This window comes from Papio anubis, chromosome 12 (genome assembly GCF_008728515.1).
Source record: "Papio anubis isolate 15944 chromosome 12, Panubis1.0, whole genome shotgun sequence".
Taxonomy (NCBI): Eukaryota; Metazoa; Chordata; class Mammalia; order Primates; family Cercopithecidae; genus Papio; species Papio anubis.
The window spans coordinates 76,669,111-76,681,284 of NC_044987.1; the positions used below are offsets into that span (position 1 = coordinate 76,669,111).

A 12,174-nucleotide genomic window follows, 5' to 3' on the forward strand; every position below is an offset into this window, starting at 1 on the left:
TTTAAAGATATGGAGTCTTACGTTGCCCAGACTGGTCTTGAACTCCCTGGGCTCAAGTGATCCTCCCACCTTGGTCTCCCAAAGTGCTCATACAGGTATGAGCCACCATGCCTGGCCTGCCAAAGCACTTCTTTTTATGTTTCTCGCACAGCAGATCTGTTGGTGAAAGGTTTGTCTGAGAAAGTCTTTATTTATACTTCACCTTTGAAGGAAAATTGTTCTGGATATAAGATTCCGTGTTGGTGTTTTCTCTTTTTAAAGTTTCAGTGCTTTAAATTAATTTCACTTCACTCTCTTCTTGCTTGCATTGTTTCTGACAAGAAGTCCAGTGCTGTTCTTGTTCCTCTATATGTAAGGTGTGTTTTTCTCCCTGTGACTTTTTTTCTTTTTCCTTCCTTCCTTCCTTCCTTCCTTCCTTCCTTCCTTCCTTCCTTCCTTCCTTCCTTCCTTCCTTCCTTCCTTCCTTCCTCCCTCCCTCCCTCCCTCCCTCCCTGCCTCTCTCCCTCCCTTCTTCCATTCTTTTCTCTCTCTCTCTCTCTTTCCTTTCTTTTCCCTTTTCTTTTCTTTCGTCTTTCAAGATGGGGTCCCACTCTGTTTCCCAGGTTGGAGTGCAATGGTGTGATCACGGCTCATTGCAGCCTTGACCTACTGGGCTGAAGCTCAAGTGATCCTCCCACCTCAGCCTCCCAAGTAGCTGGGGCCACACGTGGGTGCCACCAAGCATGGCTAATTTTTGTATTTTTTGTAGAGATGGCATTTCGCCGTGTTGCCCAGGCTGGCCTCAAACTTCTGAGCTCAAGTGATCCACCTGCCTTGGCCTCTGAAAGTGCTGGGATTATGGGAGTGAGCTGCCATGCTTGGCCATCTTTGTCTTTCTAAAGTTGAAATATGATATGGCTAGATGTGGATAGGCATATTTGGATATTTATCCTGCCTGGTATTCTCTAAGCTTCCTGGGTCTGTAGTTTGGTGTCTATCATTAATTTTGGAAAATTCTCAGCCATTATTTCTTCAAAGTATTTCTTCTGCTCCTTTCTCTTTTCTTCTTCTTGTATTCCCATTATATATCTGTTACACCTTTTGTAGTATCCCACAGTTCTTGGATATTCTGTTTTTTAAAAATTCTTTTTTCTCCTTGTATTTCAGTTTGGGAAGTTTCTTTTTTTAAAATTTTTGTTTGTGACAGGGTCTCATTCTGTCTCCCAGGCTGGAGTGCAGTGGCAGGATCTCAGCTCACTGCAACCTCTGCTTCCCAGGTTCAAGCGATTCTTGTGCCTCAGCCTCCTGAGTAGCTGGGACTACAAGAGTGCACAACCATGCCTGGCTAACTTTTGTTTTTTAAGTAGAGACGGGGTTTTGCCATGTTGGCCAGGGTGGTCGCCAACTGCTGACTTCAAGCAATCTGCCCACTTTGGCCTCCCAAAGTGCTGGGATTATAGGCGTGAGCCACCACACCATTCTGAGTTTGGGAAGTTTCTATTAACATCTTCAAGCTCACTGATTCTTTCCTTGTCAGTTTCTTTCTTTCTTTCTTTTCTTTCTTTCTTTTTTTTTTTTTTTGAGACGGAGTTTTGCTCTTGTTGCCCAGTCTGGAGTGCAGTGGTGCGATCTCGGCTCACTGCAACCTCCGCCTCCCAGTTTCAAGTGATTCTCCTGCCTCAGCCTCCCAAGTAGCTGGGATTACAGGCATGCGCCACCATGCCTGGCTAATTTTGTATTTTTATTAGAAATGGGGTTTCTCCATGTTGGTCAGGCTGGTCTCGAACTCCTGACCTCAGGTGATCCACCCACCTCAGCCTCCCAAAGTGCTGAGATTATAGGTGTGAGCCACTGTGCCCAGCCTCCTTGTCAGTTTCAAGTCTACTGATGAACCCACTCAAGGCATTCTTCATTTCTTTAATGATATTTTGAGTTCTAGCATTCACTTTTGGTTCTTTCTTAGCATCTCCATCACTCTGCTTATATTACCCATCTGTTTGTGCATGTTATCTGCTCTTTCTGTTAGTGCTGTTAACATTTTAATTACAGTTTTTTAAAAGTCCCTATATGATAATTCTAAAATCTGTGTCATACCTGAGTCTGGGTCTGATGTTTACTTGGTTTTTATGTACTTTTTAGCACGTCTTGTAATTTTTCAGTTGAAAGAGAGATGTTATGTATCAGGCTTTTATTATGAAGCTTTATGTTAATTTGGCTAGGAGCTGGGTTGCGTTTAATGCTTATTATAGCTATAGGTGCCAGAGATTTCAGTTTCTCTAGTGCTTTTTTTTTTTTGAGACGGAGTCTCGCTTAGTCGTCCAGGCTGGAGTGCAGTGGCGCGATCTCGGCTCACTGCAAGCTCCACCTCCCGGGTTCACGCCATTCTCCTGCCTCAGCCTCCCGAGTAGCTGGGACTACAGGCACCCGCCGCCTCGCCCGGCTAATTTTTTGCATTTTTAGTAGAGACGGGGTTTCACCGTGTTAGCCAGGATGGTCTCGATCTCCTGACCTCGTGATCTGCCCGTCTCGGCCTCCCAAAGTGCTGGGATTACAGGCGTGAGCCACCGCGCCCGGCCTCTCTAGTGCTTTTTTCTCTCCTTTCCTATTGTCTTTGAGTTTCCTTATGAACTCCTTAAATAGGGTCTGTGCCTTGTAGCTCTCTCACTTGTAATTTTCTGTTATTATACTGGATCCCTGTTGATGTGGTAGTAAAGTGTTGAAGAAGAATCTGTTTATACTTCTATAATTAATCTTATTCTTTTAGTGGCCTGAGCCCCTGGACTGTGACCTTCAGAAGTGTTTCTTAGCCTTTTCTTTTTCTCTCTTCTTAAGTGATACAGAAAGGCTATAGACAGCTGGAGTTGCCTAATTTTCGTCTCCCAGGTCAGATAAGGCTCTGACATCTTCCCTTGAGATGGAGGGAATAATCTGGGTGTATTTTAAAATGATTACTTCTTTCCATCCCCCAGAAAGAAGAGGAGATTTTTCTTGGCTCTTTACTGTGAGAATCTGTTGGGGTTCCTGGAGGTAAAACTCATGACAGTGTGGTAGCATCCCCAAGACTGGGTCCTGAGGATGAAAACCCATGAAAGTATGGTAGCATCCCTAAGACCAGAACCTGAGGAGGTTTTTATTCTCAAACTAGTCCACACTCATCCTTTACTAGTTTGTCGGAGTTACTGCTTAAGTACTTCTACCAGTTTATGACTCCAGCAGCTTCTGCATGAGGCAATTTTGTCTTAGCTGTAATTTTCTTAATCTCCTTCTTTCTCCAGCTTTCTGAGTTGCAGTTTGCCCTGTCACTTCAATTCTCCGAAGAATCTAAGAAAAGTGGTTGATTTTCAATTTGTTCAGCTTTTGTTCTTATTATAGGGTGGGAGCGATGACCTCTCATGTAAGAGGGAAAACTGGAAGTCAATAGTGGTTGTGGAAATGGCAGTTTATTTTTCTTTCAGAACTGATGTAGCCAGCCAATGGCAGATATGGCAGATAGCTCTGTGATCATCTGGGACCCATGATCCTTTTATCTTGTCACTCTGCCATCTTCAGTATGTATCATCCACCTTGTGTTTGGAAATGGCCTATCCATCTCCAGTCATCACATAGTATTCTAGACATCCTGCAGGAAATATGAAGGAGACAGACAGAGAGAAAGAGACAGTCTTTTAAGACATCCTTTTAATTTAAGGATACTTCCTAGAAGTTGCTTTTGCCACTTTTGCTTAATTCCAGACCTACTAGACCTTGAGTTTGCATGGCCAAACATACCTGCAGTGGAGGTTGGGTGATACAGCTTTAATCTGGATATGTCATGGCCAGCTAAAAGTGCATAGAATAGAAATTGAAGAGCAATTAGCAGTCTCTACCACAACAGTGTTCCAAGGCTTTCCTCAGATTATGAAAGGTGTCTGTGGCACAACATAGCTTAAGAAAACTCTGCTTTACAAAATTGCTATGAGAGTTGGGATCACAGCATGTCAACACTTGGTTGGCACTGGCACCGACATACCCAGAATATTTAGCCCAAGCTGACTTGCATTCAGTCACTCGCGTGTCCTGAAGGCTTGCCATGGGTCAGATGTCAGGCTGATAATAAGCTAATCCCTCCCTACCCTTAAGGAGTGCCCAGTCTGATATTGTAAATCTTCAGCTCATTGCTGGACATGGTTGCAGCATTATCTATGCCTCAGAGTCCCCATCTTTTAAAAAGAGTGGGCATCCTGTGTTTTTTGTCTTATCTGGCTACAGGAGCAGTGATGCACAGGTGTGAAGGTATGGTAGAAGCCAGTTAGCTTAAGGTGTGGCAGGGATAAAAGGCTGCTGGGCCCAACTCTGTATGACTTTTTTTTCCCTGGCAGCTTCCCCAACCAGCAGATTGTTTCAGGTGGTGAAAGAGAATGAAGGCAAATATATGTGTGAGTCAAGTGGGTTCTATCCAAAGGATATTAATATAACATGGGAGAAGAGGACCCAGAAGTCTCCCCATCACGTAGTGATTTCTGAGAACATCATCACTGGTCCCACCATCAAGAATATGGATGGTACATTTAACATCACTAGCTACTTGAAGCTGAACTCCTCTCAGGAAGACCCTGGGACTGTCTACCGATGTGTGATACGGCATGAGTCCTTGCATACTCCTGTGAGCATCGACTTTAACCTGACTGCTCCTCGGCAGAGTCTTTCTGGTAAGGGTCTTTCTGGACATTTCTTCTCTTCCCTGCCTTGAGGGACTGTAACATAAGACTTATTCCCACACAGCCCGGGGTCTTAGCTGGGGACTGAAGGGGAAGGAGAGAAAGCTTGGACTGGAAGGACCAAGCTGGGGTCTGGCCTAGCTCAGCCCCAGAGTCAGCAGCCCAGCTTAGGTCCCTGCACCTGGGCAGAAGATGGTCTAGAGTGGTGACCATAGTCATCAGGTGGAGCAGGGCGACTTGTCAGCTCATGGCAGCTTCAGGGTTTTGGATGGTCCATATGGCTTGAAATAGGGAACCTGCCAGCTGCTAGGGGAATGGGGACAGTATCCTACCCATGTTCCCTGAGGATAAGGGGCTATCAGGGGCCAGGGACCAGTCCTGCTAGCAGCCCTTCTAGTCAGGCTCTAGGTTCACTGTAAACTGTTGGCTGGTAGGCTGGTAGAGGCTGAATCAGTAGTCTTGTCTTTTTTTTTTTTTTTTTTTTTTTTGAGATGGAGTTTTGCTTTTGTTGCCTAGGCTGGAGTTCAATGGCGTGATCTCAGCTCACCACAACCTCTGCCTCCCATGTTCAAGCGATTCTCCTGCCTCAGCCTCCTGAGTAGCTGGGTCTACAGGCATGCACCACCACGCACAGTTGATTTTGTATTTTTAGTAGAGATGGGGTTTCTCCATGTTGGTCAGGCTTGTCTCGAACTCCTGACCTCAGGTAATCCGCCTGCTTTGGCCTCCCAAAGTGCTGAGATTACAGGCATGAGCCACCGCGCCTGGCCAGTAGTCTTGTTTTACGGGCTGTGTCCCAAGATGGGGAGGCTACAGTAGAGTGGTTCTGCAAATGCTCAGTGCCTTCCCCAGGCACACTGGATCCTTAAAACACAGTTCACGGCAGACCCACTCCTGCTGGTGGGGTGGGGCTTTTTGAGCTCATATGCCCTGGTCATAGCTCTGGTCTTGGGTAGGGTAGCTCTGCTGGTAAAATGCATCTCCTTGGGTCTGAGAGGAGTAAAGAAGGCAGGGAGTGACTGGGGGCACTGAGGAATGTGGTCAGGCTATGCCAGATGGGGCCCAGGATGGTCCTGGGGAGAGAGGAATTATTCTTGGAAGTAAGGACTAGGAGTGTGTATGGGTGGTGTGTGCAGGGCTGCAGGGAGGGTATGTGTGTCCACTGGGAGTATGAAATGGAAATATACCTTGCATGTATGGTATGAGGTGTTGTCTGTGTGGTATGCACATAGGAGTAGAAGATGGTGTCCTATTACAGAAGGTTTGAAGATGAGGGTGGCACACTTATGTGGTATGTGGTGTTCATCTTCCATATTTTTGGCAAGCGCTACATACACTGTTCGGTGTGTGGAGGTATATGTGATAGGAATGGAGACGCTGAGACATGTGGTAGAGGGCTGGTGGTTAAATCTCTGACAAGGAGGATGACACAACCACACAGATCCCAGCAGCAGTTGTGTGGTTTCTCTGGCCCTTGCCTGTAGGTTTCCTGTTAATGTTTTCCTTCTCTCTCTGCAGAACCTGAGAAGACAGACATCTTTTCCACTTATGGGTGGCTTATTTCATTCCCAGCTGCTGGATTGATTTTATTAATTGTTTTGATTCATTGGAAAAAGGTAAGGGGCTCCAAAGCAAAGTTCAGCCCTGCATCTTGGGCTAGGAAAAAGCTTTTAGGGCGGCTGCTGCCAACCTTACGAGACTCAAGGGACAGGCCTGCTGGAGAGGACTTTGTCAGTCCCTCTTCACCATCAGGTGTTGGGAATGTTGGCTCTGTTCCAATCCAGTTTCCTTTCACAGAGGACCTAGCTGTCACATGCCATCTGACCTTTGTATGGTGGTTTGTGACTCTGGGGTGATGTGTTGTAAAGCCTCCCTCTGTTTCTCCAAGTTACTAAGCAAGTATTATATCTCTGTGAATGAACCAGACTTGAGTGTTCAGACCAGGCCCTGAACTATGTGTGGGCTGCTTGTTTTTCTCACACATTTAGAAACTATGGCTCAGAGAGGGGAATTCCTCATACTTTATCTGATCAATAACTTACCATCAGATTTCACTATTTTGACTAAGAATTTCTAACCCTCACTAGGTATTTCTAAACTAAAACATGTTTCTAAACATTTTTATCCCTGACTATGGCCCAAATAGTAAATAAAACAGCTCAAGCTTTAGAGGCCCAAGAGACCTGTGAAAATGTGTTGGTTAAAATAGTTTTAGATAATAAAAGGGCCCTCAATTATTTATGGGCCTGTGAAGGCAAAATCTGCACAACAGCTAGTACATCTCATTATAAATACTTTAGGAGAAGTGGAATAATCAATTAAGAAAAATGGCTCTTTATCTAAAGTTGGCCATTTAGATTCACAGGACTTATTCCTGTTGGATCTAAGACAATGAGAAAACTGGATAAAAAGTGGTTTTCAAATGTTTCTTATGATATTTGTGACTGTTGTCATATTTCTTGCCTTTCTCTGACTCTGATATTCAGGTGCCATTGAGAGAGGAGGAAGGAAGAAACTAGTTAGGCAACATCAGCAATGATACTTATGGAAAAAGAAAACAAATCCTTTATGATCAGCTGGATTCTGTAGTTGTTTGAAAAGATGACTCCAGTCCTTCACCCTTCCCTGCATTCATGTCCATTGCTGTGTAACTCTGCAGTGTCTCCAACCATGTGACGTCTTTCAGCCAACATAAGGAGACAGCAGTGAAGGCGTGCCAGTTCCCAGTGTACGCCCCAAGAGGCCTTGTGTGTCTTCATTTGCTTCCTTGTGTGCTTCTAATGGTGCTGAGAGAAGGACAGGTCCAGACTAGCCTGCTGGAGGATGAGAGATGCTGGCTCCCACATCCTTGTTGCTCCAGTGGAGGCCAGGCTAGATTAGATGACAGCCACCTGACTCCATGTGAGCAAATCTGAGATCAGCAGAGCTGGCAGAGCCAACTCTCAAATACTTGGAAAATACTTTTAATATGTAAAACATTTTAAATATTTATTTTTATTAATACATTAATATTTAAAATGTTTTTTAAAGCCACTGTTTTATACTGGCTTTGTTAACACAGCATAAGCTAAGTGCTACAACTCCTCAGGAACCTGAGCTTTGACCAAAAGGAGTGTGGTAGCCACAGAGATGTGCCTCTGAGGCCCCCTCGAGAGAGAGCCTGTGTGAGGAGTGCAGTCAGCTGACGGGCTCCAGCTGCAGATCTCAGGGATCTGCTTCAGTATTCCAGCTGGTGCCCTGCTCTCCCCGCACTGCTCCTGCCATTGACTGAGCAAGGCAGGAGCCCCGTGTTGGGAGCTGATGCTGGAATACTGAACTACATCCCGAGATCTCCAGCTGCTGATCTCGGGGATCTGAGATGGCCACGACTTCCTCAGAGTTGTGTATTAGGTGCTAGAATAACATCATTTTGTTTGATGTCATTTTGTTATCACATTGATGAAAAAAAAAATCAATTCCCAACCTGAGCCACTGGCCCTGTGGAGTTTGCATGTTCTGCATGGGTTTTCATCAGGTACTCTGGTTTCCTCTCAGATCCCAGAGATGAGCACTTTCAGTAAATTGGGGTGTCTAAATGGTGCCAGTCTGAGTGAGGGTGTGGGTGTGAGCATGCCTTACAGCCGGATGCCATCCTCTCCAGGGTTGATGCCCACTTAGTGCTCTGAGCCACTGGGATAGGCTCTGGCCACCCACAACACTGAACTGGAATCATTGGGTGAATAATTATTTGTTTTTAGTAATTTTTTTTTTTTTCAAGACAAAGTCTCACACTCTGTCACCCAGGCCAGAGTGCAGTGGCACAATCTTGGCCTACTGTAACCTCTACTTCCTGGGCTCAAGCAATACTCCCACCTCAGTTTCCTGAGTAGGTGGGACTACAGGCGCAGGTCACCATGCCTGGCTAATTTTTTTGGTGTTTTTTGTAGAGATAAGGTCTTGCCATGTTGTCTAGGCTGGTCTCGAACTCCTGAGCTCAAGCTATCCTCCTGCCTTGGGCTCCCAAAGTGCGAGGATTACAGGCATGAGCCACCGTGCCTGGCCTAGTAATCATTCTTAAATGTATATGTAAACATTTATTTCAGTGTTAAATATTGAAGTGTTTGGTCCTTATTTAGAATGTTGATGTATTTTATGACCAGAAATACGCTGTGAACTTAATTCTTTCTTATAGCTTATGGGAAAATTGGTTTTGTTCTACATTATTTTATTTAAAGTCATAGTTTCCTAGATCCTATCAACTCCATTAAATGAGGACTTACTGTACTGAAGCCTGAGGCTCATCTTAGTCCTCCCTCATTCCCCCTGCCTCTCCCTTCATAGTCAGCCTGCACTGTGGTCTGAGGCTTTCCCCGCTACAGTCTCTCTCCTTTATCTTTCATGGAACCACCCCTAAGTACTCACTTGTACTTCTGACTCCATCTTGAAAGCTGCTTCCTGGAAGATCCAAACTGACACAAGGAGGGACTGAAGGATTCGAATGAGGGAAGTAACCCATTCACCGCTTATTTGAGATGGGGAACTGAAGGACTTTGGCAGTTCCTACACAGAGACAGATGGCAGAGATGACAAGGTTTCTCAGAGAATACGTGAGTAACTAGAGTGACTTTTCCTGATGACCTAGACAGCCTGCTCAAGAGCACACTGTTGGAGCCGCCCTCCTTGGATGGAACTATGGAATGATTTTTATTCTTCTGCTTCCCAGGTGAATGGGAAACCAAGGAGACAGTCGGCATTTAACAAAAAGGAATCTGCATCGCAGTCAGAACTGTGTTGCATTTGCTTCTCTCTGGATTACCTTGAAGTTACTCCCCTTCCCGCAATAATAATGGCATTATGAAAAAAACTGGAATTGATCAAATGAAGTCAAGAGTAAACAGAGGAAAGACTACCCAAAGTCTGGTTTGCTTCAGTTGGGGGCTGATGATCTGGGGAGGAGGAGGTTGGGACATATTTGTGCTGCAGGGAACAGTATTTCATGAAGGGGAGGTGTGTGACTAACAAAAGGGTTAACTGGATCCTATAAGCTATAGACAGCTTCTAGGTAGTGCCAACCTGTGCTGCATACCCGAACATTGTTGCTTCCCCCACTGAAGGTAATAAGCTGTGGAGTTGCACAGGCACTTTGTATTACTCGTTCTACTCATTGGCCTTGGTGCCCGCCAGGAACTGAGGTCAGGGGAAAGGGAGAAGTTCAAACTCCTGGACCCAGGTTGGCCAGTCCAGGCAGCCTGCTCTTCACATCACTCCAGAGTTGGACCTGCCCAGAGTGGAACTAGAATAGGGTGTGGGTAGCACCTGCTTCCCCTCCCATAAAGAGTCAGTGCCCTAGGTGGATAGATCTGGCAGGGGGGCTGCCAATAACCCAGAATCCAGCACAACAAAAGGTACTTCTGGCCCAGCTCCAACTAACCCCACTGTTCTTCCTTTCCCCAGCTTCTTTCAAGCTGGAATCAATCCGTTGTTCTTTAGACCTGAGGTCAACATGACTTTGATGAACGGAATTCATGTCTTCTTTCTAAAGTTATCTGGACACTTGGTACAACACAGAGTGTCTGTTATCTGGGCCTGGGGAGACCTCAGAGGCCCTGGGGAGCCCAGAGACCTGTGGAGTGTCAGGGTGGCTCTCCTCCTGTGAATGCAAGCTCCCTGGGAAAGTTCTCCCTAGAAAAAGATGTGGGGAAGGAGCTCAGATGGACAGAGCCTCCTGCCCGTGGAGAGAGCGTGGGCCCTGGAGAAGCTGCGTGAGTCCTCTCCAGCAGAAGGGCCAGAGGTGCACATTAGTGGGGCTTGGGTGGGTCTCATGGTGACATTGGCTGGAGATGCCGAATCCACAGGTGTTAGGCCTGGGCAGGTTCTAGTGTGCGAGTGGGCTAGTTTTTCTAGAGTAGCACACAGGAAGAGGGTGGCCTGGCTTGCCTTCCCTCTGAAGCTCAGGACTGAGGCCCAGGACACATCTTACACCATTGATATGAGTTGGGGACAGATGGGTAGCAGATGTGCCCAATTGACTGGCTGGGAGAAGAGCCTGGAAGGCAAAGACCTCAGTCTTCCTGTAAGGAGGAGGAAGATGGAGGGCTCACCATGCACGTGGGCCAGAAAAAGTGCCAATGAGGTTGTTCTAACTCCATAGGTGTTTTAGACATAATCTAGGCTGTCACAGAACAGCCAAGCCTGCTGCCAGTTTCCAATCTGGGATCTCAGGTAGCCCCAGGGGCTTGCTGAGTTCCACCTTCCCTCTTGCCCTTGGTCTGGAGACAGCTTTCTCCCTGTGGTGAATGTGACACAACAAGGTGCAGCCCTACTAAAAGCTGGAGCTTGGGTCACTGGGACTGTGTGCTGTGGGGAAGAGGGAGAGGGAAGAGCAGGGCTGTGGCATTAGACAGACTTTGACTGAAATCTTGGACCTGCCTCCTACTAGCTGTGAGATCTTGGCAAATTACCTCCTGCTATAGGCTAAATGTCTGTGTCCCCCTAAAATGCACATGTTAAATCCTAACGCCCAAGGTGATGGTATTTGGAAGTGGGGCCTTTGGGAGGTGATTAGGTGATGAGGGTGGAGCCCTCGTGAATGGGATTGGTGCCCTTGTGTAACAAGGCCCCAGAGAGCTCCCTCACACCTTCCACCATGTAAGGTTACAGGGGAAAGACAGTCATTTAAGAAGCAGGTCTTCAGCAGACACTGAATCCACGGGCACCTTGATCTTGGACTTCCCAGCTTCCAGACTGTGAATAATAAACGTCTATTGTTTATAAGCCACCCAGTCTATGGTATTTTGTTATAGAAGCCTGAATGGTCGAAGACACCACTCTTTCTGATCCTGTTTCCTCATCTAAAAACTCAAAGGAGAATGGTGCTTCTCTCATAGTCCTGCTGGGCCACAGTGACACGCGGTACTTCCCTTCTCCTTTTCAGGGGCCCTGTAGTCGAGCCAGCTCTGCACATAGCGTGTGGACGGGCTGGACTGCTTCCTCTGCTGTCACGTGATGACTAATGAATGCAGTCCTGGAGGCTGAATATCACAAACAAAATTATCACAGAAGTTCCTGCTGGGCTGAGTAGCACTCAGGTGAACTTCTTTGTCCAGTTGAGGCTAGTGCCATAGAGAAAGGGTACCCCCAGATGGAGGTAGCACCATCAGTGGGCAAGAACACCTTCGCGGAGGAGGGAGGCTTGATCGAACTGCCTCTCTATGCCTGGAGCTTTCCAGCCCCGCCCTGGGTTATGCCTTAAGGCTGGGGGTCTCCCTCAGGTTTGGTGGAAAAGCTAGGACCAGTGGCCCTGATTTTCTCTGCTGAAGTAAGTCTTCTTTGTGGCCAGCAGGTGGTGCTAAGCCCTCAGTTCTGTGGGCTTCACACTCACCAGCAGCTTAAGGTCCCTGGCGGGTGGAGGAAGGTTACTCTGGATGGGGCTCCAAGGATGGTGCTGCCAGCAGGTCCTTATTAGTGAGTCTGGCCCTTCTCCTTGGCCTTAAGGGCAGCCAAGCTGAGTCGCAAGAGC

The 12,174-nt window shown here is 46.7% G+C and overlaps 1 protein-coding gene across 3 annotated transcripts in view; it reads left to right on the top strand.

The window, feature by feature from the left end:
* The window catches only part of NCR3LG1 (natural killer cell cytotoxicity receptor 3 ligand 1), a 24,159-nt gene extending 12,733 nt beyond the window's left edge, over positions 1 to 11,426 (top strand). The window contains exons 3-6 of one of the 3 annotated variants that reach the window (XM_021925994.2): positions 4,338 to 4,667; positions 6,195 to 7,577; positions 9,104 to 9,262; positions 9,379 to 11,426. In XM_021925994.2, the coding sequence (XP_021781686.2) occupies positions 4,338 to 4,667; positions 6,195 to 6,532 (668 nt within the window). In that variant the 3' untranslated portion in view covers positions 6,533 to 7,577; positions 9,104 to 9,262; positions 9,379 to 11,426. Of the gene's footprint in view, positions 1 to 4,337; positions 4,668 to 6,194; positions 7,578 to 9,103 lie in introns of all 3 variants that reach the window. The other 2 variants (XM_031653353.1, XM_021925993.2) reach the window with 2 other exon arrangements.
* Positions 11,427 to 12,174: the final 748 nt, after the last annotated feature.